Below are 24,073 nucleotides of genomic sequence, written 5' to 3'. Positions count from 1 at the left end.
TAATATTAAAATATTTGAATTTATACCCCTACTTGTCTTTAAATTAAAAGGGGAAAAAAAAAAAGAATATTTTGTTGTTTTTGCTTTTGGGAGCAATCTTAATTTAAAAGTTTGAGGAATTCAATGTTGGGAAGGATAGGATAAGATGAGCAAATTGCAAATTGCAAAAGAAAAGGAATCTTCTTTCCCTCCCATTGGGTCTTGGAATTACATGGCTCCTATCCTTCCCAATCAAATTTGGGGGAATTTTAATATACATTTTTTCATTAATTTCATTATACTTAAATACTACTATTAATATAATATTTTTTTAAAAACTAAAATTGAGTAAAACTAGATATTTAAATAACTAACTAACAAACAAATAAATATACGTGTGGAAGTGTGTTCGCACGTGCCGGGACCATGTCCGATGTGTCAGTTATCAACTTGCTTTTGTTCCTCCGTCGTTGCCGACACGACACCCGTCTGCCTTGCTGGATCTCATGCCGTCCTGGCGCGTAATCAAAGACAACGGAATAAATTTCCCGGTAGGTCCAACTCTCTTACTGGGTCCCGCTTTTCTGTCGGCAGCTCCGGCGCGTGCTCCTCACGACCTCCACTGCCAAACAAAACGGTTTCTACGCGGTCTTTGGATGCGCCGTTAAGATTCATATCGGGACCACTTGCTGGCAAACACAAGCGTTCCCGCAAAGAAAGATATCCACGTGGCGCGTCCAAATCGCGCGCGCGACGGAAATCGGGACGTGGCTGATATTTTTTTTTTTTAAATTTTATTTGCAGTCACGGAATTTTTATGATACTTAATGAATGACAAAAGTACCCTTTCGAGTTATTTTTTAATAACAAAAAGCGCTTATAATTTAAGGTTTTTTTTTTTTAATATTATTTTTAAAAATCATACTAAATTCCACCGGACGTTATGTTATACAATAATTATTTGTCTGCACAATCAATGCCATTTGATTAATTATTATAATTGTAATTATGTGAAATAAATATATCATCTAACGAATAATTTGTGTAAATTAAAACTTCCACAACTAATTAGAAAAATACATAATCAAAATATTTATTTAACAAAAAAAAGAAGTAAAGAATTTATACTTAATGTGCATATTCCAAACTTTATTGTAATAGAAACTAAAAGAATATATATAAAATGGGATATACCTTCTCTAAAATAGCTATTTTTAATGAATTTATAAATTAAAATTAAAACTTTACCTCCATCAATTTTGTACCAATTTTAAAAATAAATAATTAAAAAGTTAAAAATAGATTTATTTTTCCCTTTTTTAATTGGGAAAATTTAATTAAAAGTGATTTTGGATGGAGCCGAAGCACTGATTCCAAAATGGAAAGAAAAGAAGGTGTTTTTGGTAATTTGGGAGTTCTCCCGAGCCCTGTCCCATCGTCTTCAATCCTCTTCTTTCCCGCTTATCCGCTCTCACAGTGCTCTCTCTGAAATTGAAAAGCATTGAAGAAAACGATGAAACACGGATCCAACCCCACAACCAGCTACCCACCAAATCATCCAAATTTCATTCCAAACCCCACAACCATCCAGATTTTTATTCTCTCTTCCTCTCCTTTCCCTTCTTTTAAGCTCACTCTTTCTCTATGACGATGCCATTTCATTTCCTTCCCTTATTCCTTATAAACATCCCACACAACCACCGTTTTCCAACGGTTACTTTATCCCTCTCTCAATGACACAGAAAAGAAACGGAAAATCTAGCAAATAAACCCTTTAAATTTGCCTTTACTTGCATTCTTGTAAGAGTGGTGAAGTTTCTGGAGGTGGGTTTTTCCAGATTCAGCCAGGAGTTGAAGAGATTGCCGTTTAGAGACAGACCCAGATGGATTTATCTTCGTTTTTGACGTCCTTAGGGACGTCTTTCGTGATATTTCTGATTTTGATGCTTGTTTTCGCTTGGCTTTCTTCAAAGCCTGGCAACCATGTCGTTTATTACCCGAATCGAATCCTCAAGGGTCTTGATCCCACCGGCGGGTCGAGGACTAGGAGCCCGTTTGCTTGGATTCAGGAAGCTCTGTCTTCTTCTGAGCAGGATGTGATCTCCATGTCTGGGGTTGATACTGCTGTGTACTTTGTGTTTTTGGCCACTGGTTTGTTCTTCTTGTCTTTCTCGAACGTTTCAGTTTCAATTCGAATCATGTTCTTGTGTGTTTATATTGTTTTTAGTGTTGTTTCAGTGCTGGGGATTTTTGTGCTGTCTGCCGTTGTTCTGCTACCAGTTCTTATTCCAATTGCTGTCACAGATGATGGTATTAAGAATGCTAAAATGAACAATACCCAAACCGTTGAGACTTTCAGTGAACTTGACAACTTATCCATGGGAAATATCAATGTAAGCAACGCTAACCACGTTTGGTTTAGAAAATGAAGAACAAAAATTGATACTGAACTGGGGGCTTGGCCTTTATGTTGGTTTGGTACTCAGATTTGAGTTTTGACTTGTTTTCATATGCAGCTGCGGAGTAATCGGCTATGGGCCTTCTTATTAGCCACTTACTGGGTTTCCTTTGTGGCATATTACCTGACATGGAAAGCTTATAATCATGTCTCAGCTCTGAGAGCTGAAGCACTAATGTCTCCAGAAATAAAGGCTGAACAATTTGCCATTATTGTTAGAGATATCCCTCCAGTTCCTGAAGGTCAAACTAGAAAGGAACAGATTGATTCCTTTTTTAGGAAACTTTACCCAGATACATTTTATCGCTCAATGATCGTCACAGACAACAAAGAGGTTTGTTCATCATTTCAACTCTCTCACTTTTGCTTGATCTTGTAGTACGTTTTGTGGTTCTTTTCTGGTTGAAATATCTTTCTCTGTGGGATTTTTAAGAAATTTTTGAATTGTATTCAACAAACAAGATCGATTTTGCCTCTGTGAATTGTATTCAAATGGTTTTGAATTCTTCCACATTATTTGATTGTCATTCATCCTTCCAGGATTGCTTGTGATTCAGTTACTTACATTTCACCAAACACTGTTTGATTTAAACTTGTCGCTACGAATAGAGTTCGTGTTGTATCCACATATCTTAATGTTGAATGTTAAGCAGGTCAATAAATTGTGGGTGGAATTGGAAGGGTACAAGAAGAAGCTCGACCGGTCTGTAGCGGTTTTCGCAGCTTCAAAAACAGAAGCCAAGCCAGAAGGTGTAAGACCAGCACATAAAACTGGCTTCCTTGGTCTTGTTGGGAAAAAAGTTGACAGCATAGAGTTCTACTCCGAGAAGATCAATGAGCTTGTCCCAAAATTGGAATCTGAACAAAAGGCTACTCTCAGAGAGAAGCAGAAGAACGCTGCTTTAGTCTTCTTCAATAACCGGGCAACCGCAGCTTCTGCAGCTCAAAACTTGCACGCACAAATCGTTGATAAATGGACTGTTCTGGCAGCTCCCGAACCTGGCCAGCTTATCTGGGCTAATCTTTATATAGATTTTATTCATAGACAAGTAAGACAATACATCGTGTATGTCATCGTCGCACTGATGATTCTCTTCTACACGATTCCGATTGCTGCAGTCTCTGCTATTACCACGCTCAATAATTTAAAGAAGTATCTGCCATTTTTGAAGCCAGTTGTGAACATAGGTGCACTCAAGAGTATTTTAGAAGCGTTCTTACCTCAATTAGCTCTGATTATCTTCTTGGCTATGCTGCCCAAGTTGCTTCTCTTTCTATCTAAATCTGAGGGAATTCCTTCAGAGGGACATGCTGTGAGGGCTGCTTCTGGCAAATATTTCTATTTCACTGTGTTGAATGTTTTCATTGGAGTTACTTTGAGTGGTGCATTGTTTGAAACCTTGGAGACCATCCAGAAGAATCCTAACTCTCTTGTTCCCTTGTTGGCAAGTAGTCTCCCAGGCAGTGCAACTTTCTTCCTTACCTATGTGGCTCTCAAGTAAGCTCCCGATTCTTAGATCCTTCAATTTTCTTGTTCGGTTTTTAACTCTTGTCGATTTCTTTTGACCTGTTCCTTATATATGCATGTATGTAATATGATACTTGAATTGAAACGGTTTAGACATATCGAGACCATTGGTAGTTCTAAATGTCTAATGGTGTAGATTAAGAACCTAAAAGTAGCAATCGTCGTTTGTGAGCTGATTTTGGTTCTGTTGTCGTGCTTGTTTGTTAGGTTCTTCGTCGGTTATGGTCTCGAACTATCTAGGATCGTTCCTCTTATCATATTCCATTTGAAGAAGAAATTCCTTTGTAAGTGTGAAGCTGATGTGAAAGATGCCTGGACTCCTGGAGATCTTGGTTATGGAACTAGAATACCTGGCGACTTGCTCATTTTCACTCTAGTCCTCTGTTACTCCGTCATAACACCTCTGATTGTCCCGTTCGGCGTCATATATTTCGGTCTTGGATGGCTTATTCTTCGCAATCAGGTAAAGTAAATCGATCGTCAATTTTGTGCCTTGTGATCATTGTTTTGTTTGCGTTAATGTTGGTCCTTGTTTTCCAGGCCCTCAAAGTTTATGTTCCTTCCTATGAGACCTATGGAAGAATATGGCCACATATATTCAACCGTATAATCGCGTCGCTCTTGTTGTACCAACTTACGATGTTCGGTTTCTTTGGGGTGAAGAAATTCTTCTATGCTCCAATCTTAATACCACTCCCCATAATCTCCCTGATATTTGCCTTCCTTTGTCACAATAAATTCTACCGAGCGTTTGCTGATACCGCCCTTGAAGTCGCTCGTTATGAGTTGAAGGAAGCTCCCAACATGGATCAAGTGTTTAGATCTTTTGTTCCACCAAGTTTAAGCTCTGAGAAGGTTGACGATGACCAATTTGAAGATGCACGGTCGCAGGTTTCGAGATCAGGATCGTTCGTTTAAATACAAACTTGCGCCATTCTTGCTTTATTTGTGAATCTTGTGTGAAAATTAGGTGAAAAATGTTGATAGTTTGGGTAGGGAGAGATCATTAAGGTTAGATTGTGATTATTGTATACGTCACATTGTGTTTATGGTTGTTTCATTTGGTTTAGTTTAATAGCCATGAGAAAGGTAGGTGATATGTGTCCAAGAAGAATGAATTATCCATAGCAATTCTTCATTTGTGTGTACTTAATGAAATCGAAATAGTGCTATTTTCTTCCTTCAAATTTTGATGAACATTCATTGATTCAAGTTTTGAATGCGTATTGTTTAAGATTTGATGAGCCTAATGTATCAAATGAAAGTAATTGGAAGACAATTGAAATTCTTTCGATTTCATCCATGTATAAATTCAACCACTAAATTTGTAACTTTAACAAACTATTTATTCTTTTTCATGGAAAGGGTTTTAAAGTTGTGGCGTGTGCGCTACAAACAAAATTGAATTGGGAGATGGAGATTGGAATCGCCTTCGACGCATCCCGCTTAAACCACTGCTAAATCCTTACTTCCCGACGGATGATTTCTCTGCAAACGCTTTGACAAGTAATCCCAGTCGATTGTTTTCAACTCTCAAGAGCGGAATCCTGGTGGGTTTTGATTTTGATTTTGATTTTGATCACTGCAAGATGCCTTCGTCTTCTCTGTTTTTCGGACCCCCGGAAATGGTTGTCAAGAATCGCTTTCTGGGTTTCCTTATTTGGCAGTCCATTCCTTCAACCTTCGTCTTTTTCCTCTTTAAAATCTTCGTTTCAGCCATTTTCTCTGTTTCTGGTAGCAATTCCTCGAGTGCGGCTAACAATCCATCAGCCCCTTTTGCGTCAATGTTCACTGGATTCTTCACTTTTCTTACATTTCATCTCTCTCAACTCCTCTTCTCTGCATCTCTCTCTCTCCTTGCTTCGCCCCAGCTCGAGCGCCCTGCCGCACCGCTTGAGCTCACTTTTGGACTCGTTCGGTTTCTCGTAGTTTCAGGCGGTGACAATGCTTCACCGACGTCGGCGTTCAATGATTTTCGCCGTCGTGCTACGGTTTCGTTATATTTGCTTCTGTTTGTTGTGGCAACTGCGATTTCAGGTTCCTTGGCGGCCGTCTCTATATGTTGGGGGAAATCGGATGGTCTCAGAAGTGCTTGGCATACGGGTCTTTCGATGGGTCTGATTTATGGCGCTTTCTATGTTTACAACAAAAGATGGGTTCTAACGTTCCCAATCATACAGGTTAGTTTTTGTTCCTTAGTTTGTAATATCCATCACCATCATTTTCATCTTCGTTGAATCTCATCGCAAGCTGAGTGTTGGCTATCTATATATTCATACTGTAATTCTTGCCCCAGTTTGGGTGATGTTTCTTGATATCAACTTTCAAGATGTGATATTGTAATGTGAAAGTGTGCGAGTTCTTACATGTTTGAATGTTGAGCCATTAAGTTTCCAGTTTACTGATTTTCAAATGGTTTTTCTGAACAGCGTCCCCCATTTTTCAGCTTCAAGATGGGTTTTCCTGCAGCTACCAGATTGGCTTCCAAACTTTCTGCTGCAGCTTTCCTATTCTCAGCTGTATTAATGGTGCTTTTGCCTGATCAATTTAAGAGAAATGTTACAGTCAGGAAGTTCATAGCTAACCAGGCCATTATTTTCGTTGGGAGCTTTGCAATATTTCTTTCTTGGGAATTGACTCAACACTTGCATCAGGTGAGTCTGTTCTTCATATCATATATTTTAGGTTTGATACTCAAAACCAACTGTGTTTATGGTGTCATAATCTCGTTCTCATGCTGTATTTTGTGATCTGTTGCTTAAATATGTGGGTCGATTCGTTATATCGTTCCTCATAATTGCGTCGGTGTTGCAACAATCCTTACAATCCTTACCAATAGGATTGTTAGGCCAATATTACTGAACTTCATTCGGGCTCAAACAACACTTTTTAGGTCTTTAAGCTATATGTGTAACAGCCCAAGCCCACCGCTAGTAGATATTATCCTCTTTGGGCTTTCCCTTGTTGGACTTCCCCTCAAAGTTTTTAAAACGTTTATGTTAGGGAGAGGTTTTCACACCCTTGTGAAGAATGTTTCATTCTCTTCCCTAACTGATGTGGGATCTCATAATATGATTCTAGAAGCATTATGCTAAAAAATCATTTACTTGAAACTCTTTGACTCAGAGACATTTGACTTTTGCCATCTTGTTTTCAGTTCTACAAAGAGACGTCCCTCGCCGAATTAACAGCATGTTACGTTAATTCAAATATCCCGTCCGTTCGTCCATCTTAACAAACATGAAAATTTCTTTAGATGGGTTAGATTCTTACCAAAAAAATTCATCAGAGGGCTAGATACTCCATTCCATCTAAATTTCTTTTGTTTGGTGGTTTTCTATTAAAGATGTTTTACTTCTAATAGATGTTACTACTTTCATGAATGATGCAACGACCGAAGCCCACCATTAACAGATATTGTCCAAGCTTCCCTTGAAAGTTTTAAAAATGCGTCGGTTAGGGAGAGGTTTTCATACCCTTGTAAAGAATGTTTCTTTCTCCAACCCAATCGATGTGGGATCTCACAATTAATCTCTTTTGTTGTGATCATTTTAACAGTTCAGAACAAAACATTTGTCATGTTAAAGACAGCTTTTGCTCTTTATATTGTTCCTCTGCAAGTATGTCTTGCCAGCTTTTTGATTATTTAATGTGTGTAGGTCCTGCATACCAAGAGGTATGCGTTTGCACCTCCAAAGGGATCTGCAGCAGCAGAAACAAATCCCAGTGAGTACCTCTTTGCAGCTTTAGAGGACAGCAATTCAGGGTCTCTTTTGCAATATCTTGCTTTTCTTGATCTCTGCATGGTTTGTGAGAACAATGTGGATATATGGAGGAGAGCTGCATTTTTTGAAGAAACAGGTGAGACATATAAGCGAATTATATCCATTTCCTTGAAGCCTTTGGAGCAATTTGCACTGAACTTAGGCCAAGGTTTGGAAGGTGCTGTGGACATTACCTCCCAACTATCGCCAAAGGACTCTCACTTCGACGTAAAACAATTCGAAACTCTTAAAAACTTTCAGGTTCTTACGTTGTTTAACCTCGAAAATGAAATGAGTTTACTGTGAACATCTGTGTGGCTATTGAATGTTACTGATCCTGCTCCCTAAATTTTGCAGTTGTATGCATGGTGTGCTCGAACAGTTTCTATGTTGACTGCACGCTCACATGCTGAAGATCGATTTGGTGTTGCTCAACTCTCTGGTAGTAATGCAACTGTTATGTCAACACTGTTGTCTTGCCTGCTTGCTGTTGAAGTGTTGATGGGTAAGAAGACGACTATACAGTCTTCACGAGGTTTATTCGGCCCGGCTAGTATTAAATGGGCAACGTCAAGTATTGGAAGAGTAGATGCTTTGGTTGGTAAAAGGAAAAGTGGTCCGCTGCATTCGAAGGCATATGCTATTGCAAACGTATTGAGGGTGTCGATCTATGTCGTCGTTTCTGCATTCCATAACGAGATGGTGAATAGTGCCAAGTCCGGTGTTCTTGAGAAAGATTGGATCACTGGTGAAAAGCCCCTTTATGGTACTCGTGAGTTGCTTCTTCAGAAATTGCATATTTTCTTGGACTTTCAAGCTTAGATAGAACGGCGATTTCATTTTCCCCGTCTCGGCCCCGTTCGTCGAATTATAGCGTAGCGAATCACTTGTGAGGCAGTTTTGTTGTCTTTGATTCTGAAGAGTTAACTAAGCTGGTAAGTTTGTAGTTCATTGCCTTTCATAAACACCCATCTTTTACTTGAATCTTTGCATTTTGATCACACTTCGAATTTCATATCTTTTAGACACAGGGAATTAATTAATTGATTAAATGTTGGTTTAAATTTTATTTTAAAAAAATGAAATTAAAAGGACGTAATTTCTCATAAAATTTCAAATTCATTTACTAATTTCCATGCGATTGTATTTTTCATTCATAGATTATGCTGTGAAATTATTATTATTCACATCTTAAATATAAATTTAAAAAAAAAATAAATCATATCTTAAAATTCTTATTTTAATAGATAAGAAAATTAGTATACATACAAGTATAGTAATTGGAGTGAATATCTCGTGAGAAGTAAACAAGAGAACCAGTTTTGTTGATTGAGTTCGTCTAAATCCCAATCTGATAAGCCTTTAGTTAATTACGGCTCACCATGTGCGGCCTGTAAACTTCTAAGAAGAAAGTGTCTTCCAGATTGCATTTTTGCGCCACATTTTCCAGCAGACCAGCTTCAGAAATTCCAAATTGTTCACAGAAGTTGTGCATTTTTTAGCTATGATGTGCGCAATGAAGCTGTCGACTCTTTGGTCTATGAGGCAGAGGCTTGGCTGCATGAGCCTATGTGTGGCTGCATCCGCTTTATTTCAATTCTTCAAAAGAGACTTGAAGATCTTCAAAACGAGCTCCCAGTAGCTCGAAGCGAGCTTTCAACTTACATGGCATCAGAAACACAAGCTGCATATGTTCAGATTCCGCAGCCATTGCATGAACCGCGAGTGGAATAGGCTGAGAACCCATCAGAACTTTGGCGCAATCATCGGCCGAACAACGAACAACAAACCAAATCTAACGGCTCCTGTGATTCCTTTGGCATCTGGAAGGAAAATAATGAAGTGAATGAACTTAGTAGTTGAATATTAAGTTTGAAAAAGGGGCGGGACAAAATTCAGTTAATGCAATTACTGCAGTAATTGTTCTGTGTCATCCAGAAATCAGAATGATAAACAAGAAAATAGATTTTTGAATTTGACATTTCAAAGCAAACAAACAGAAGAAAGCATAATAGTGGTGTAAAGACTTGGTTGAGGTACTGAGATTTCAGCAATCTCAGCCACAAGCACAAACATGGGCGCTTTTGATAATTTGGCTGAAGGAGGAAGATCAAGGAAACTTAGAACTCAAGGACACAACGGTACAGCCTAAAGAACAGATCTCGTTCAAGTAAGGTCCTAGGAAGATTATGGATCTTTTAAAACTTTATGATTGCCAATGTGTTTACAACAATAGGAGAGCAGTGTCTGTATATGTAGAGCCACTGACTTTCAAAGTTCTTCCAAGTGACCATCTCGTAATCAAAAGGGTTCCATGAAGCTCTAATTGATATGCCACTGTTTTTAAACCTCACGAGACAAACTTCTCAACGTGAAGCTCTGATATCACAGTGAATTATAGTATATGAAGTAGGACTCAAATCAAATGCACAAAACCAAAAACTGCAGCATGTATAAGCAACTGCACAGAAATTGTAGACAGCCTAGTTGGAATGAACTTGCAGCTGAAACAGGGACGCATATGGAAAGAGCTATACCAAAAACGATCCCGTTCGTTCAAAATTACGTCTACGACATTTAAAACTAATAGAATCCAACTAGACAACTGAAAATCAAATATCAGACTAATGACTGCAATTAAAAGGGAACGAATCCCTTCATAAGGCATCAATATCAGCTGAATTTGTACAACTCAAAACGCATACATAAATTGAACTAGCATTACCCCGTAGCTATCTTGGCCATAAAACGCTTCCAACTGCTTGCATGAGTATAACTAAAACTCAAGATTGACAGAAACACAAAGTAAAACATACCATTTCTGCAGAGATCATTGTACTTTCTCAATACAACGAGAGGATATGAGAAATGTATGGCACCGGATTTACAAGTAAGCTAAGAACATTCATCCGTACCTGCTAAACGAAATCTTCATCAACCAAAACATAAAAGTATCATTTCCCTTCACATCCTTTTATTTTTCTTAAATAATTGCGGATTCAAAACCACTTTTCAACCCAACGACGACCAACAAAAATTTATTATCCAATCATCAAAACCAATGCTTGGAAACAAAAACCTAAACCTCGATGTCTTCGAAATTGGAGCCAATGGCTAGTTACGAACAAAATTTCAAAGAATTCACAGGACTATAACTAACATTTGAAAAAGAGAGAGAGAACAATCACCTGCATAACATTAAGACGATGAATCAGTAACAAGAAACCCGGACGGCGCGCGTCGGTGAAATACTGAGGTGGTCGAGGGGAAAATTTTATGGCGACATCAAGAGATTCTGTAGTAATTAGATTTTAAGGCGGCTTTATATTCAACAGTTTACAATCCCTAATCAAAACATCAAAATGGGACAATTTTTTTTGTTTTTTAAATTTTCAAATATATAATATATTTATTAAATATACAATTTTAGTTTTAAGAACATATAATATAGTTGAAAAAAAGAGAGCGTAAAATTGAAAATTTCCAAATATCTCATAAATAGTTGAAATGAAAAAAAATATATATATATCTAAAATTTATAATCTCTGAAGTTCCAGTTCCAAGTTCCAAGCATGTTCCGATGCGCTCAAACCAAGCATCGTATCTCGCTTCAACTTTCTCCACACAAACTTTCCCGGAAAATCACCTCTCTTTCATCCTCAGAAACTGCATTTCTCTCTTACAGTTATGCGGCTCCTCCCAATCCAAGTTGAAGCAAATTCATGCTTTCTCCATCAGACATGGCGTCCCACCCCCAAATCCCGACTTCAACAAGCACCTCATTTTCTCTCTCGTCTCCATTTCAGCCCCCATGTCCTACGCCACCCGAATTTTCCAACAGATTCAAGCCCCCAATATCTTCACATGGAACACCATGGTTAGAGGATTTGCCGAAAGCGAGAATCCCAGGCCGGCCGTGGAGCTGTATTCCCAAATGCACGCGGCGTCGTCCATTCAGCCTGATACGCATACTTTTCCCTTTCTTTTTAAGGCTGTTGCTAAGTTAATGGATGCTAGATTAGGCGAGGGGATTCACTCGATTGTTGTTAGAAATGGGTTTGATTCGTTGCTTTTTGTTCAGAATTCGTTGGTTCATATGTACTCTGTTTTTGGGTTTGCTGAGAGTGCGTACAAGGTGTTTGAGTTTATGTCTGAGAGAGATCTCGTGGCTTGGAACTCTGTTATTAATGGCTTTGCTCTTAATGGAATGGCGAATGAAGCTCTGACCCTTTTTAAGGAAATGGGTTCTGTGGGTGTGAAGCCTGATGGGTTCACTATGGTTAGTTTGTTATCTGCTTGTGTTGAGCTTGGGGCACTGGCCTTGGGGGAGAGGGTTCATGTGTATATGTTGAAGGTTGGTTTAGTACAGAACCCACATGCTAGCAATGCGCTTCTTGATCTCTATTCCAAATGTGGGAACATTATAGATGCACTTAAGGTGTTCGACGAAATGCATGAAAGGAGCGTGGTTTCTTGGACTTCTCTGATTGTTGGGTTGGCTGTTAATGGATTAGGAAATGAAGCTCTTAAACTGTTTGGGGAGTTGGAAAGGAAGGGGTTGAAGCCTAGTGAGATCACATTTGTTGGAGTTTTGTATGCCTGTAGCCACTGTGGGATGGTTGATGAAGGCTTCGATTACTTTAGAAGGATGAAAGAAGAATATGGCATCTTGCCAAGAATTGAGCACCATGGCTGTATAGTTGATTTGCTGTGCAGAGCGGGCAAGGTCAGAGATGCTTATGAGTATATTCGAAACATGTCGGTCCCGCCCAACGCAGTCATTTGGCGGACCTTACTGGGAGCTTGCACAATCCATGGCCATTTGGAACTAGGTGAGATTGCAAGAGCTGAAATCCTACAATTAGAACCAAAGCATTGCGGCGACTTTGTCCTTCTCTCGAACCTCTATGCATCGGAGCGACGTTGGCTAGATGTTCAAAACGTGAGGAGGACAATGCTTATGAAAGGAGTGAAAAAAACTCCTGGGTATAGCCTCGTCGAGTTGAAGAATCGTGTTTATGAATTTATCATGGGCGATAGATCTCATCCTCAAAGTGAGGAGACATACGCAATGCTGGGGAAGATCACGGAGTCGTTGAAAATCGAAGGATACGTTCCTCGCACGGTTAATGTTCTTGCAGACATAGAAGAGGAAGAAAAGGAGACGGCATTGTCTCATCATACAGAGAAAGTTGCAATTGCTTTCATGTTGGTTAACACCCCACCAAGAACTCCAATTAGAATCATGAAGAATTTGAGAGTTTGTGCAGATTGTCACCTGGCAATCAAACTAATATCCAAGGTTTTCGAACGAGAGATCGTCGTAAGGGATCGTAGTAGATTTCATCATTTTAAAGACGGTTTGTGCTCGTGTAAAGATTATTGGTAATATTAATATCGTCTCCTTATTATATACCTCCATTGACGTCTGTAATTTTTCTTTTTAAGGAGAATGATGTTCTATATTGGTTTGATCAAGCTTTGACTGAAAGGTTGTGTTGGAGGCCTGTAAGGCTTGTTTGATAGAGAAGATTTTGTTTTTTTATTTATCAATTTAGTAAATAGACATGTATTTAACGTTTTTTAAAAAATATTTTAATTTTATGATTTAAATAGTAAAAATTATTTATTTAAATCTTAAATTATAAAAATACAATAAATTTTATAAATATAATATTTTTTATATTTTAAGCTCATATTAGTTTTGTTAAAATTAAAATATATATCTTGAATATTAAAAATTTATTCCAACGGTATGATTAAAAAAAATTGTCATGGCTATGTCTTCTCTTGCAAGAATTCGGCCTCTGGTGGTGGTGTGTACATCATCCACGTGTCGAAATGTGAGTGGACAGAAATATATAATAAATTCATCCTAAAAATGTTATTTTTTAACCCGCGAAACAGTCTCATGAGAAAGGCGCGTGCGGGTTTGGCGTATAATTTAAATATATATTTATAGGCGCGAAGCGACATCCTCACACATCGGCGTCTTCTTCTTCGTTTTCGTTCTTAGCCGCCATTTTCGCTGCTGCTCAGCTCAATTCTTCTTCACTGCGTTTTAGTGTTTTGCTTAGGTATCTGATTGTTAATTGTTCTTTTCTCAATGGGGGATTTCAGTCACCTGGAGAAGATGGGAAGAGAGCTCAAATGCCCAATTTGGTAACTCACTTCTCAATTGCTTTAGCGTTTTAATCATCTCGCTCTCTCCCTCTTTCTTTCTTTGTTCGAGTTTGATTTCCAAGAATTAGGATACTTTTTCATTTTCAGATTACAGATCATTTTAGTTTAACAATCTGAAAATGGCTCTTATGTTATTCTGGATTTGATTGTTGATGATGTATATTTATCTGATTCATGTGATTCATCTTTTTTATCTACTTCTTTCGTGAAAATTTCCGGAAATTCTCTGCAGTTTGAGTCTTTTAAACTCTGCCGCGACACTGGGATGCAACCACGTATTCTGCTAGTAAGCCTCCCAACACAACCGATTTCCCTTTCTGTTTAATTATCTGTGAAGACGTCGGCCGAAGGAATCCTATGGTTTTCTGAGCTCTTATTTTTTGTGAGTTTTAGTGTATGTATAGAGAAGTCAATGAAATCGGCTTCAAACTGCCCAGTTTGTAAGGTGCCTTATCGGCGTAGAGGTATGGTTTTCTTCACATTTGGAGGTCTTGAACTGCCTTATATCTCCATTTTACGAATAAAACTGGCATGCACATATCTGCTATTAATATCTGTTAGTTATGCTACGCCTCACATTCTGTTTCATTTCCTACAATCTCTTTTGGTTTTTGAAGAAGTTTCGTTGGCTCATTTTCTGACATTCTTTTTCATTAGGGAATAATTAAATGTAAAAATCAATGACCATTCATTCTAGGAGAATATATAGTGGTATTCCTTAAGAAATATGATTTCTGTCAAATTTTATCATGTCTACTAATTTTATTATTGCTGTTTCCAATCTTGTCTGCAGAAGTTCGTCCTGCTCCACACATGGATAATTTGGTGAGCATTTACAAAAGCATGGAAGCTGCTTCGGGAATGAATATATTTATTTCTCAGAATTTGTCTTCTGCTGAGTTATCTGGTAAGATCATCGATTCCATTTTCTTACTATAACCTCATGATCCGCAATGCAACTTATGCAATTTAAAATTTGATAGAATTTCTAATCACGCTCTTTCCTTTTGTTACTCCATACTGAAGATGGAGAGAATCAAGTGGAAGGTGATGGCAAAGGTTCAAAACGGCATAATGCAGAAACCATCGAGTTCATAGCTTATGAACAAAGTACTTTGGAAAAAGAGCCACAAAGGACACGAAAATCCAAGCGGAAGAATTCTGCTTGTTCCCCTGTGAAACCTTCATTTCCAAGAAAGAAAAGGGTTCAGGTGCCGCAGTGTCCCCTTTCAGAAACACCTACCCGATCTGCAAAGTTAGTACATAGTTTTAACAAGGAGAATGAAGAACCGAGAAAAAGTGCAGTTGCTTCGGAGAATAAAGGTCAGCCAGTGCTTTCGCCTTTTTTTTGGTTGAGAGAAAGAGATGAAGATGAAAAGTCAAATCAACAGTATGATATGGATCAGCCTACGGAATCAATGACAATGAACGTTCTTTCCTTCAGTGATATTAAGGATTCACTGGATGAAAGCCCTTCAAAGCCTTCAATGGTGAGTTTACTAGAAACATCTTGTGATTAAATCACTGTGGATATTGGTTACAAAGCAAGTACAACAAAGTATGCAATCATTCTCACAACTTTATGTAGTTTCAATATCTTCTGCACTTAAAGTAATGTTACTCTTCTACAATCATTTTGGAAATTTCTATAAAATACATGGACATTGAAACAACCATTAAGCTCTGATGTAGGCTGCAGGCTACACCTATTCAACCTCTCTTGTTATGTCATGTGTGGGCCTGCGGCAGCCTACAAACTTGACGTCTATTTTATTAGAAAAAGAGAAAGACACAAAGCTAGTAACCCTCTACATTTTGAAATTTCTGATTTTGCTTATTTTATCTCGTTTTCCTGATGTAGGAGGAAGTGTGCGACAAGCCATCCTACGACTTGGATCTCTTTGATAGTGAAATGTTTGAATGGACTCAAAGGGCCTGTTCCCCCGAAATTTGTTTAAGTCCCCTTAAACTGCAGGTATTAAAAATTTCATCATCACATCTGATAGACACATCAGAATTCCCCCCATACACTCCATTTAATTAATGCCATCAACGTGTGCAGGTTGAAGATATTGACAGAACTGAAATAGCATTATTAGCAGCAGCACCTAATGAAGAACCTAGGGTTCAAAATCTAAATGGAAGTTCTAATCACAGTGGTGGTATACCGGACGAGTTGGTGGTACCTGATGTGTCCCTTCTAGAAGACAACAGTACGAAGGATCATACTGGAAGTGCTAAACTCAGCAAAAGAGGTAGAAAGAGAAAGGAAACTGCACTGAGGAAATGTGCTAAAAGATTGGGAGAATCAGCCATTGACAATTATTCCCATTCAGGTATGGAAACCGAATGCTTGCTTCAAAAGCAGGAACACCATGTTAGTAACAGCTCTGATAATCTGAAAAATGTTACCAAAAGGAGCAAGAGGAAAACGCACCGTGGTTTTGATGCAAATAAGATGACTCTTGAAAATGTTCCTGACGATCCAATTAATTTAGCCACTCCAAATGAGAATTTTGGAACCGGGACATCAGGCTTTCCAGAAGTGGAAAAGGTTAGTCAATTCCCGGAAAAGAGTCACAAGAACGGCAGAGCCTGCAAGAAAACGCACTTCAGTAGGGATGCCAAACAGGCGACTCCAGAGAATGCTATTGCCGATCCAGTTAGTTTAGGAGCTCCAGATGATGAACACGAGAATTTTGGAACCGAGATGTTAGCTTTACCAGAGGTCGAAAAGGTTTGTCAATTACCTGAAAATAGTCGCATGAAAGGCAGAGGCAGGAAGAAAGCACACTTCGGTAACGATGGAAATATGACGATTCTTGAAGACGTTCCTGCACATCCCATTGGTTTAGGAACTCCAAACGATGGTTCTCGGAATTTTGGAACTGAGGTATCAGCTTTTCAAGAAATCGAAAAGGTTAGTCAATTCCCAGAAAAAAATAACAAGAATGGTGGAGCCGGCAAAGACCAGAGATTGGTCCAATACCGCAGGAAGTCTAAGAAACAAAAATTATATTCAGGGGACGACAAACTGCGAGAGAAACAATCTTTCAATCAGAACCAACAAGATGGTTGCGCCATTCCTGATTTGACCACCACACCCGAAATTGCTACTTCTACTGATAACAAAAGGGAACATGAGAAACAAGATAAAAGTTCCTCTGTTTGCATAATAACTAGTGAGTATGATAACGTCACTCAAGAAAAGCATGTTGCTCAGGAAAATCGAAGTGAGCTCTCTGAAATTTTTCCATGCTGTACCGACACAAAAAACCTGGATCCTATGGCCAAAAAAGTTGGTTCAGGAAAACATGAAAGATTGGATAATGAATTTTATTGTGCTTTCTGTCTCTCATCAGAAGAGTCAGAGGTAGATCAACTACGCCTTTTCATTTACTTCCATCTGTTTCTAATTATAATTGTTTCGATTTCACCTGTCTGCCCAAATTCTTTCCGTTGTGGATTGCTTCAAACGCCAGTTTTATCTTAAAACTGTACAGGCTTCTGGAAGAATGGTCCACTATTTCAATGGAAAGCCGATTGATACAGATGACGTAAAAAACTCAAAGGTCGTACATGCACACTGGAATTGTGTTGAATGGTAAAAGAATCCCTCCCACTTTGCAACCGGATATACTTCAAATTGCTTCCTTTAGTTTCATTGAAACTGCAGCTTCCTTTAGTTGATTATGCTTCTCTAATTGCAAAAGTACACCAAAGTGGAATTACATATCCAGGAGGAAACATTCAGCATTAAGTGAGAAAATGCACAAGGTTTCCTTAGCACTAATATATAGGTTGCTTTATATAAGCAGGTGCTTAAAAGTAGCACGTTATATATACATTGCATGTGATACAAATGGGGCCATGGGGTTGATGGGCTAGACGATCATGTCATGATGATTTTCTGTATGATGTCAGTAAATCTATACCATCTTTATTTTAATTTGCAGGGCGCCCAATGTTTACTTTGATGATGACACAGCGATTAACCTTGAAGCTGAACTCAGTAGAAGTCGAAGAATTAAATGTGGTTTCTGTGGAAACAAGGGTGCTGCTCTTGGGTGTTATGAGAAGTGTTGTCGTAAGAGCTTTCACGTTCCTTGTGCAAAGTTGATGCCTCAATGTCAATGGGATACTGTAAGTGCTGCGTGACCTGATTTTCTTTCTTTCTCTCTTTTTTCTTTTTTAAAAGCATGTGACCTAAATTCTTATTGCATAACTTTTTGTTCCACGTCTTTTCTGTATGTCCATCAACTTATGTTTGATCGCTTGAGCAGGAAAATTTTGTGATGTTATGCCCACTTCATCCAGATTCTAAACTGCCAAGCCAATGTTTGGGACATCAAGAACGGAAAAGAAGTTGCGCTCCTAAGCGGTATGTCTATATTTGCTGATTCGAAACATGTCTTGGCCGGTCATCATTTGAATTTATGAAATCCCCTCTATGCTTTGGTTTGTTGCCTTCTCAATTGCAGACAATTGAACACTAACTGTATAGCAGTTGCGCGTGAGATCAGCAATAGTAGAGTGTTTACATTTCGTGAATCATCTAAGAAATTGGTTCTGTGCTGTTCAGCTCTCACCACAGCAGAGAGGGTAACATTTTATAAACAAATATCATTCATTTCGCACTTTTTTCTTCACAGTGAATTTTTCAGGGTCTTGATGGTTGGAATGGGAATTGCAGGAAGCTGTTGATGAGTTTCAGAGATTATCTGGAGTTCCAATGTTACAAAAATGGGATGATAGCGTTACACATATTATTGCATCAACAGATGAAAATGAAGCATGTAAAAGAACCTTCAAAATTTTGATGGGCATTTTGAAGGGAAAATGGGTACTGAGTCTGAAATGTAAGTTCTATTCCTACATGATATTTTATGTTTTAGTTTTACTCTTGTTTTTTTCCTTTACTTTTTATGATGACAACAATAGTTCGTCCTCTTTAAGAAAAGAAATTGTCTATAAAAAATGATGTAAAACATGTCTGGTGAAACATGAATGGGACAAATTGCATCTGATACGTTCTTGCTCATCGTCCATGTGCAGGGATTAGGGCTTGTATACAAGCCATGGAGCAAATAGAGGAAGAACGCTTTGAGATTACTCTAGATGTGCATGGAATCAGAGATGGCCCTCAACTTGGAAGATTGAGAGTCCTGAACAATGTAAGTTCCTTTTGCCTATGCGTTGTGATATTATCATATATGTATGGTTATGCAGTGAATCGCATTTTGGAGTGCTGGGTTTGGCTAATGCTAATTGTTGCGTAATGACCATTATTCTTAATTTACCTCTTCATGTCGCTTGCAATCCTATCTTGAGAACTTCAATTCCTGCTTAAATTTTACTCTTATTCCGTTTTCTGTGCCTTTTGAATTCAAACATTTTCAGTTATCTTTTGCCGTTGATTGGAACATTTCCTTCAGAATATGAAAAGATACTAAATGCTCAAAAGATGCAAACTCTACTAGGAGCGAAAGATAAAAAATTAAATCAAGAACTTTAATGGAACATAAAAGCACCCCAATGTATCCTAGACTGTTCTAATGTTTTTGACGGCTAGTCTTAATTTGTTTCCAAATGATGTACTTAACTAATCTGCACAATTCCTTTGATAATTGAATCCAAGTTGAACAGTTTTCAACTTCTTATTTTCATTTTCAAGTATGCTGGGTTGTTCAAAATGTTGGCAACAAGGCAATAAATTTTCAAAACTACGACCAACGTTTGTTCGAAGTATCATATAAATAATGACACGGGGATTAAAAGACTAGTTTTGATTTTGTACTTCGAGTTTCATCCCCACTTTTAGTCTTTATATTTTCTAATATTTAAATTTATTTCTCGTACTTTTCATAAATTTTAAAATTACAACTAATTGTAGGATGGAAATTACTTTTTTATGAACAACAGCTAACAGCTGTTTTTTCTGTGCAGCAAGCAAAACTTTTTTCTGGGTTCAAGTTCTTCTTTACAGCGGATTTCTTACCTTCATACAAAGGATATCTCCAACAACTTGTTACTGCAGCTGGAGGAACTATTCTGCTTAGAAAACCAGTTTCAAGCAATCAAAACACCCCTTGTTCTTCACCTAATTGCCAAGTTTTCATCATTTACAGTCTTGAGATTCCTGATCATTGCGATCCAGGTGAAAGGAGTAAGATTCTCAATTACAGACGTTCCGATGCCGAGTCGCTTGCTAAGTCGGCTGCAGCCAAAGTTGCAACCAATCTATGGCTTTTGAACTCGATTGCAGGCAGTAAATTGAGCAGTCGTCTTGTGGAGTAACTGTGAGCCATGTATGTATATTTTCCTACTCGGCTCATTTCAGTTGTATTTCTGCTAGAAATAAGCATTTGAAGGCGCATATACAACTAACTCTTGAGAGAGAATGGCCAAACATGGCAAGCTAAATGTTATATCATATCATAAACCATGTGATACAGATCTGGTATCTATTGATTTATAAATGTATTTAGTGTGATTTGCTTCTCTGTCTTCTTATGATGGTAGATTCATCATCCATGCTTACTCATTGATGGTTTTCTCCACTTGGTTTGTTTCGATTTTTTCTTTTGATTAGATGAAATGTTTTCGATTTTTTTTTACTTATGATCTGGTATCCTTCCGTTTATGATTTAGTTTCAAAATACTGTGTGAAAGGATACGATTTATTCTAAAATTAGTTAGTATAAAAAATTAATGCATGACTGAGAAAAATTGGAGATTGAATACCTTGCTGGGGTAAAAAGTTTTGAGATTTGATTCTCTAATCTTTTTTGGAGAGATTTTTTTTTTTTAATTATGGAATTCAATATCACTCGGTGAAGAGATTTGATTCTCTTAACTTTTTTTGTTGAGCTGTTCACTTTAGTTTGAACTTTTTCTATTTAATAATAGTTAATATTTTATGTTATTAAGTAGATTGAATTAAAATTACTAGGAAAAACTACTAATGAAGATCCTTGACCTATCTAAAACAAGTAATCTATTCAAGATTTGTTGTTATCAAATGATAGGAAGTTACGTTAGATGATATGATTTTTTATTTTTGAAAAAATATCTGTGGATTTCATACCTCAATATTTCAAATAATTTCCTATATATTTGATCCGGGTATGAGTAAATTCCCCAAGAAAAACACTGTTCTGTTTGATCGTTTCTACTCCCATGGAGTCGTGCCCCATCTCCGAACAGCCGGCGACTAACTGGCTTGATCTGCCTGATGACCTCATGACCACGATTCTGCTGAAGTTATGCGCCTTTGATATCCTCGTCAACGTGCAAAACGTCTGCTCGTCCTGGCGTAGAATCTGCAAGGACCCTTTCTTGTGGCGTGTCGTCGATATCCACTTTATGGATAGTCGCGTGCAGTTGAGAACAGACCGCTTTGCGGAGATGATGTGCATGCAGGCTGTTAACCTTAGCTGTGGTCAATTGGTTGATATCAATATTGAGTTCTTCGGCACCGATGACTTGCTCCTCCATATCTCTCAGAGGTACGTTCTTATTCTCTACTCCCTCTTTTTTAGAATTGTTTTTCGCAATTTTGTCATACTCGTATCTGTCGTTAAGTTTTCGGCTCGTATTACGATTTTGTTTCCGAGTACATACACTCACTATACAATGCCTTCAAACATACAAGCTTAGATTCATTATTGTTTAAGGTGTTTTTGTTCTATCTAGCTAGTCTGAAACTTTTGGACCAAAATTGAATTTGAACCTCCGTTCATGTTATAGCAGTAGATGAATTGCATTTACATCGATAAGATAAATCTAAAGTTGTGAGAATATTTTACATCTTTGGTGTCGTTTTGCCAAATTCCTAGCAGTTACGGATCCGAGATAATCTAAAGAATATCTATTATGTTCGATTCAACACATAATTTTAGGAAATAAGTGACGATTATTTCCTTGATTTTGTTTGAGGTTTGTATATGTAATTTGTTGCAGCTCAAAACGACTTAGAAGACTCCGGATAGTATGTTGCTCTGACATCTCTGCTGACGGAATCACTAAAGCAGCTTTGAAATTTCCATCGTTGCAACATCTTGAAATCTCTGGCTCTGCATATTGTTTGAAAACTTTGGCAACTGTTGGATGTTGTTGTCCTCGTCTGAAAACATTGAAGCTTAATTACAACAGAAGACGGTCTGAATTTGAACGGGATGAGGAAGCCTTGGCTATTGCTGAAAATATGCCTAATTTACGTAACCTTCAGATACGTGGCAACCTTCTAACTGAATGGGGCTTGCAGGCCATTCTTGATGGGTGTCCTCATTTAGAATATCTTGATTTACGCTGGTGTTACCATATAGGTTTTGCAGGACAGATGAACCTCTTATGTTCTGGAAAGATTAAAAGTTTCCGCTTGCCTGGTGAGTCCTTTGATGAGTCTGACAGTGTGAGCGAAACTTTTAGTTATGTTAGTGGCGATTCTGATGACAATTTCCCCGACGATTGGGACTCCGACACCGACTATTTCGACTCGAATGCCTGCCCTCCCTTTCCCACACACTGTTGCAGCTTCATAAACGAAGCAGAGGAGCCTTGCAACTGCCATTTTGATTCTCTCTTCTGCAGGCAAGTAAGTTGTTGGTGTCTTCATTATAAGTTGCTTAGCAAGGAGAGAGTTCTAGGGAGTTGCTTTATTTGGAAATTCGTCTTTTCTTGTTTAATTTTTCTATTTTGGGAGTGTATTTGGATATGATCTACTTAGTATTTAGTTTAGATTCCATTAATTAGCGATGATGAATAGCGCAATTATGTAAATGCTTTCCTTTCCCTTGTTTGTGTTTCAATTCTATCCAGATTAAACCAAAATTGAGCAATTTTGTGGTTAGGGTTTATTTATAACTTTTCTGAAAAAGGAGCGAAATTTGCTTAGATTAAACGAAACGCGGCGTATTCAAGTAAATATAAGAGACCAAAAAATCTGCGAGGGCCGACCAGGCCCAATAAACATTAATGGGCTTAAGAATGAACAAAATCGAGCAGCCCAGAGAATTTCCAGGCCCAGCAACGCCTGGCCTACATGCCCCCCAACCCAAAGCCTTATCCGTTGAGAGATATCCAATAGAACGGGGCCACGTAAGCAAGCAGGATCTAAAGCTAACAAGCTGTATCCAAATCCACCAATCAGAGGGCGCAAATTTAGTCCACGTGGCTGAGTGGATAGTCGAATTAGTACACTCTCTCTCTTTCCTTCTCATAAACCCATATATGCTTTTAACAAACCAACAAACACACAAGAAATAAATTAAAAATAAATTCAGTGGTTATAGCAGCAAGAAAATGGCAGCTACAATGATGACTTCGATCCCTCAGTTTTGTGGGCTGAGGCCAGCTGTTCCAGTGGGGGCTCCGGTTCGCAGCCTGGTATGTCCACGTCGCCGTCGCCTTCGCCGCCGTATCCGTCGGCATTCTTATTCTCTGTCATCGGAAAGAGCTGAAATGTGTTTGATTTTGCAGGTGGCGGTGCAGCCCTTGAAGCGGAGCGGCGGCGGCGCTCTCAGTGCCCGCTGCGATTTCATTGGCTCACCCACTAATTTGGTAATCACTCTCAATTTCCACACTATTGAATTTTGTCGTTCACTTTTATAATTTGAGTAAGAGTGTTTAAATTTTGTTTTAAAAAAATAGTCAGGAATGGTTGGATAAAAGTCCTACAAAAAAAAAAAAAAAATGATTATGAGTTTATAATTATAGAATACGATCCTTATTATAAGGTTTTATGAAAATTCAAAGTAAAGCTATAAAAGTTTATGTTTAAAGTGACCATATCATACCACTCATAGAAATTGGGTGTGAAAAATATATGGCGTAAAAAAAGACGAATGATATGTGTACACGTGGCGTAGATAATGGTGACGTCGACAAGCCTGATGCTATTCGCTGGACGGTTCGGATTGGCTCCGTCGGCGAACAGGAAATCAACGGCGGGGCTGAAGCTGGAGGTGAGGGACTCCGGGTTACAGACGGGTGACCCAGCGGGTTTCACCCTCGCTGATACTTTGGCGTGCGGCGTCGTCGGCCACATCATTGGCGTCGGTGTCGTTCTTGGCCTTAAGGGCATTGGTTCTCTCTAAAAGTTATCTGTTTTCTTTGTTTGAATTAAAAATAACTTTTAAAAAAATCTGTATGCTTCTTTAT

General features: G+C 38.3%; 6 protein-coding genes and 1 long non-coding RNA gene across 9 annotated transcripts; 6 read left to right on the top strand and 1 right to left on the bottom strand.

The window, feature by feature from the left end:
• The first annotated feature begins 1,408 nt into the window (after nucleotides 1–1,408).
• On the top strand, nucleotides 1,409–5,172 carry LOC111496721 (CSC1-like protein ERD4). The gene is made up of 6 exons (XM_023147205.1): nucleotides 1,409–2,130; nucleotides 2,218–2,372; nucleotides 2,496–2,771; nucleotides 3,091–3,935; nucleotides 4,173–4,428; nucleotides 4,506–5,172. The coding sequence occupies exons 1-6, from the start codon at nucleotides 1,863–1,865 to the stop codon at nucleotides 4,881–4,883; spliced, it is 2,178 nt and encodes a 725-aa protein (XP_023002973.1). The 5' UTR covers nucleotides 1,409–1,862; the 3' UTR covers nucleotides 4,884–5,172.
• A 119-nt stretch (nucleotides 5,173–5,291) lies between these two features.
• LOC111496723 lies at nucleotides 5,292–8,728 on the top strand. Of its 2 annotated transcripts, none has more exons than XM_023147208.1 (4): nucleotides 5,292–6,145; nucleotides 6,395–6,619; nucleotides 7,625–7,957; nucleotides 8,087–8,728. In XM_023147208.1, the coding sequence occupies exons 1-4, from the start codon at nucleotides 5,555–5,557 to the stop codon at nucleotides 8,549–8,551; spliced, it is 1,614 nt and encodes a 537-aa protein (XP_023002976.1). In that variant the 5' UTR covers nucleotides 5,292–5,554; the 3' UTR covers nucleotides 8,552–8,728. The 2 variants fall into 2 exon arrangements, with proteins under 2 accessions (XP_023002976.1, XP_023002975.1); XM_023147207.1 differs by having other exon boundaries at nucleotides 5,293–6,145; nucleotides 7,625–7,990.
• Nucleotides 8,729–8,954: 226 nt separating this feature from the next.
• On the bottom strand, nucleotides 8,955–11,106 carry LOC111496724. Its single transcript, XR_002720510.1, has 3 exons — nucleotides 10,918–11,106; nucleotides 10,546–10,644; nucleotides 8,955–9,552 (listed from the first exon to the last, which is right to left on the bottom strand). It is a non-coding gene; the product is annotated as an uncharacterized LOC111496724 (long non-coding RNA).
• A 156-nt stretch (nucleotides 11,107–11,262) lies between these two features.
• LOC111496722 (pentatricopeptide repeat-containing protein At4g21065) lies at nucleotides 11,263–13,204 on the top strand. Its single transcript, XM_023147206.1, has one exon. It carries the CDS (start codon nucleotides 11,310–11,312, stop codon nucleotides 13,116–13,118), a length of 1,809 nt encoding a protein of 602 aa, XP_023002974.1. The 5' UTR covers nucleotides 11,263–11,309; the 3' UTR covers nucleotides 13,119–13,204.
• A 523-nt stretch (nucleotides 13,205–13,727) lies between these two features.
• LOC111496720 (protein BREAST CANCER SUSCEPTIBILITY 1 homolog) lies at nucleotides 13,728–20,410 on the top strand. Of its 2 annotated transcripts, XR_002720509.1 has the most exons (15): nucleotides 13,728–13,891; nucleotides 14,145–14,198; nucleotides 14,306–14,376; nucleotides 14,706–14,819; nucleotides 14,939–15,402; nucleotides 15,774–15,887; nucleotides 15,975–17,285; nucleotides 17,416–17,516; nucleotides 17,869–18,055; nucleotides 18,196–18,293; nucleotides 18,394–18,514; nucleotides 18,606–18,771; nucleotides 18,968–19,086; nucleotides 19,859–20,266; nucleotides 20,303–20,410. XR_002720509.1 is itself a non-coding variant. In XM_023147204.1 (14 exons), the coding sequence occupies exons 1-14, from the start codon at nucleotides 13,836–13,838 to the stop codon at nucleotides 20,207–20,209; spliced, it is 3,327 nt and encodes a 1,108-aa protein (XP_023002972.1). In that variant the 5' UTR covers nucleotides 13,728–13,835; the 3' UTR covers nucleotides 20,210–20,410. The 2 variants fall into 2 exon arrangements, 1 of the variants encoding a protein (XP_023002972.1); XM_023147204.1 differs by having other exon boundaries at nucleotides 19,859–20,410.
• Nucleotides 20,411–20,908: 498 nt separating this feature from the next.
• LOC111497031 (F-box protein SKIP19-like) lies at nucleotides 20,909–22,706 on the top strand. The gene is made up of 2 exons (XM_023147647.1): nucleotides 20,909–21,420; nucleotides 21,875–22,706. The coding sequence occupies exons 1-2, from the start codon at nucleotides 21,092–21,094 to the stop codon at nucleotides 22,629–22,631; spliced, it is 1,086 nt and encodes a 361-aa protein (XP_023003415.1). The 5' UTR covers nucleotides 20,909–21,091; the 3' UTR covers nucleotides 22,632–22,706.
• A 434-nt stretch (nucleotides 22,707–23,140) lies between these two features.
• LOC111497453 (photosystem I reaction center subunit psaK, chloroplastic-like) lies at nucleotides 23,141–24,060 on the top strand. Its single transcript, XM_023148245.1, has 3 exons — nucleotides 23,141–23,299; nucleotides 23,393–23,473; nucleotides 23,782–24,060. Exons 1-3 carry the CDS (start codon nucleotides 23,216–23,218, stop codon nucleotides 24,007–24,009), a joined length of 393 nt encoding a protein of 130 aa, XP_023004013.1. The 5' UTR covers nucleotides 23,141–23,215; the 3' UTR covers nucleotides 24,010–24,060.
• Nucleotides 24,061–24,073: the final 13 nt, after the last annotated feature.

The sequence above is a fragment of the Cucurbita maxima genome, unplaced genomic scaffold (genome assembly GCF_002738345.1).
Source record: "Cucurbita maxima cultivar Rimu unplaced genomic scaffold, Cmax_1.0 Cma_Scf00023, whole genome shotgun sequence".
Lineage (NCBI taxonomy): Eukaryota > Viridiplantae > Streptophyta > Magnoliopsida > Cucurbitales > Cucurbitaceae > Cucurbita > Cucurbita maxima.
This window is presented reverse-complemented; position numbering and strand designations above follow the sequence as displayed.